Source organism: Penaeus monodon, chromosome 15, assembly GCF_015228065.2.
Source record: "Penaeus monodon isolate SGIC_2016 chromosome 15, NSTDA_Pmon_1, whole genome shotgun sequence".
NCBI lineage: Eukaryota > Metazoa > Arthropoda > Malacostraca > Decapoda > Penaeidae > Penaeus > Penaeus monodon.
Genome location: NC_051400.1, coordinates 11,527,934 through 11,529,736, shown reverse-complemented (window position 1 = coordinate 11,529,736; position 1,803 = coordinate 11,527,934). Strand labels below are relative to the sequence as shown.

Sequence of the window (1,803 nt, the reverse complement as noted above, 5' to 3'; positions counted from 1 at the left end):
GAGTCGAGAGCCAGCCAGACACTTTCCCATCGTCTTCTTCTACAGTAAGAGTTTTTCTCGAATCATCGCTGTCTTAAGGACAGAGCGCGGATCTTGTTGTGGCCTTCATTCACACGGAAGTCTGTACTTTGAGACTGTTACATTGTCCCGGTTTCCTTTTGAGAAAATTTGATCAGAAGTCTTGCGTTCCTTCGCCCATCAGGCATATCATTATCCCTTTTGTAGTTCATTGACTTTAGGGTAATTCGCTTTTATGCTACACCATTTTCACTCGATTTGCACAATGCTTCCTGGCGCTGAGACACTGCTTCGTCCTTTCCCCTCCAACAGCCCGCCTCAAAACGGCGGCCCGCCCGAGGACATCAAGCTGCTCCTCAGATCGCAAGGGCCTGGCGCGCAAAGGCTGGGGAGCGCGAGTCCCGTGTACACGCTGGTCATGGAGAGGCGGCAACTCTCGCAGCCGCGCGGCGTGGGCGAAGGGACGCTTGTTGGCGGCAGCTTCTGAGGCTGAGCCCGTCGGTAAAACAGCGCTTCGGAAAGCGGACCGTCGATCAGCTCTTTGGAACCAGATGCGTCGGCCATTCAAGCCAAAGGTGATTATTCCTCCTCGACCCCATCCAAGGACAGACGGTTCGCCTGCCGTGACTTCTGGCAACAAAGACTCGTCAGCAATGGCGTCAAGTGATTTCGATTTGTCAACCCTTCTCATTACGACAGGCGATCGCCATCAGTTCGTTCCACGGGCAGCGTTGTCAGCGACAGCAATCCATCTGCACTTCCTGAATCGGCGCCTAAATCGAGTAGGATACTGAACATCATCGGCACAGAAGCTGACGCATTCCCCCTCGCCATTCAGAATGCTGCTGCGGAATCTTACGATGACGTTGCAGAGGAAGCCACTGCGACGAGCGTCGAGGATCTTCAAGGCGCTCGCACATACGCAGCTATCGTAGACAATGACGAACTTGGTGAGGACGCCCTGACAGGTCCTGCTGACGGATACGATCTTACAGAGAACCTCTTGACTTCAACAAAATCTGATCACCTTAAACACATCCAAACAACCCTCAGCACTATTCCCGCCGACGAGAACCTTGGCACTTCTAATGAGGGCGAAAACTTAACGACAGCATCCTTTGACGAGGATGATGCCGAGACGCCCGTCGTTGTCGATGCGTTTATCGTCGACAATGGCCGCGCTTCTTCCTCGCGCCCAAGAGACGAGGAACCCACCGCGCCCTCGTCAGGCGACCCCTTTCCAGCGAGACGCGGAGAAGACGGCGATCCCACTCTGTCTTCCGGCGTTCGCTCTCCACCGATCCACCAAGAAGACAGCGATCTGTCAGCGTCTCAGATTTCCGCAGATTACGTCCCGCTCGGCAATTACGAGAGCTCGGACGGCCCAAACCCGAGGGAAGAGTTTGCCTACTTTGGACAAAGAAATCATTTTTATCACGACGATGACTTCACGTTACAGGTCCTCGGTGGCGATCATTATGACGGCACGAATGTCGGCGGCCGCGAGGACCCCTGGGAAGAAAATGCGGGAGACTCGGGCAAGGAAGCACGAGAAAAAGACCTTTATTTTGTGCTTGAACGCGAACCGGAAGACGCTGGACTCGTTACGGTGAAACTCGGAAAGAGTCAGGAAGCTGGAAGAGCCAGAGCGAACGAAGACGGACCTTCGGACGAACGATATTATGCGGAGAACTTGTACCAGTACCACTTACAGGACCACAAGACTGGTAAGCAAGGAAGTGATTGAAATACTGATATATAAGGAAAACGTTTCATTTATCATAA

At 53.2% G+C, this 1,803-nt stretch overlaps 1 protein-coding gene across 1 annotated transcript in view; it reads left to right on the top strand.

Annotated features, from left to right (window-relative positions):
• Positions 1 to 1,803, top strand: part of LOC119582209 (mucin-12-like) — a 6,504-nt gene that overhangs the window by 138 nt on the left and 4,563 nt on the right. Inside the window, 4 exon segments of the mRNA XM_037930440.1 lie at positions 79 to 202; positions 331 to 625; positions 627 to 708; positions 711 to 1,745. Of these exon segments, the coding sequence (XP_037786368.1) occupies positions 79 to 202; positions 331 to 625; positions 627 to 708; positions 711 to 1,745 (1,536 nt within the window).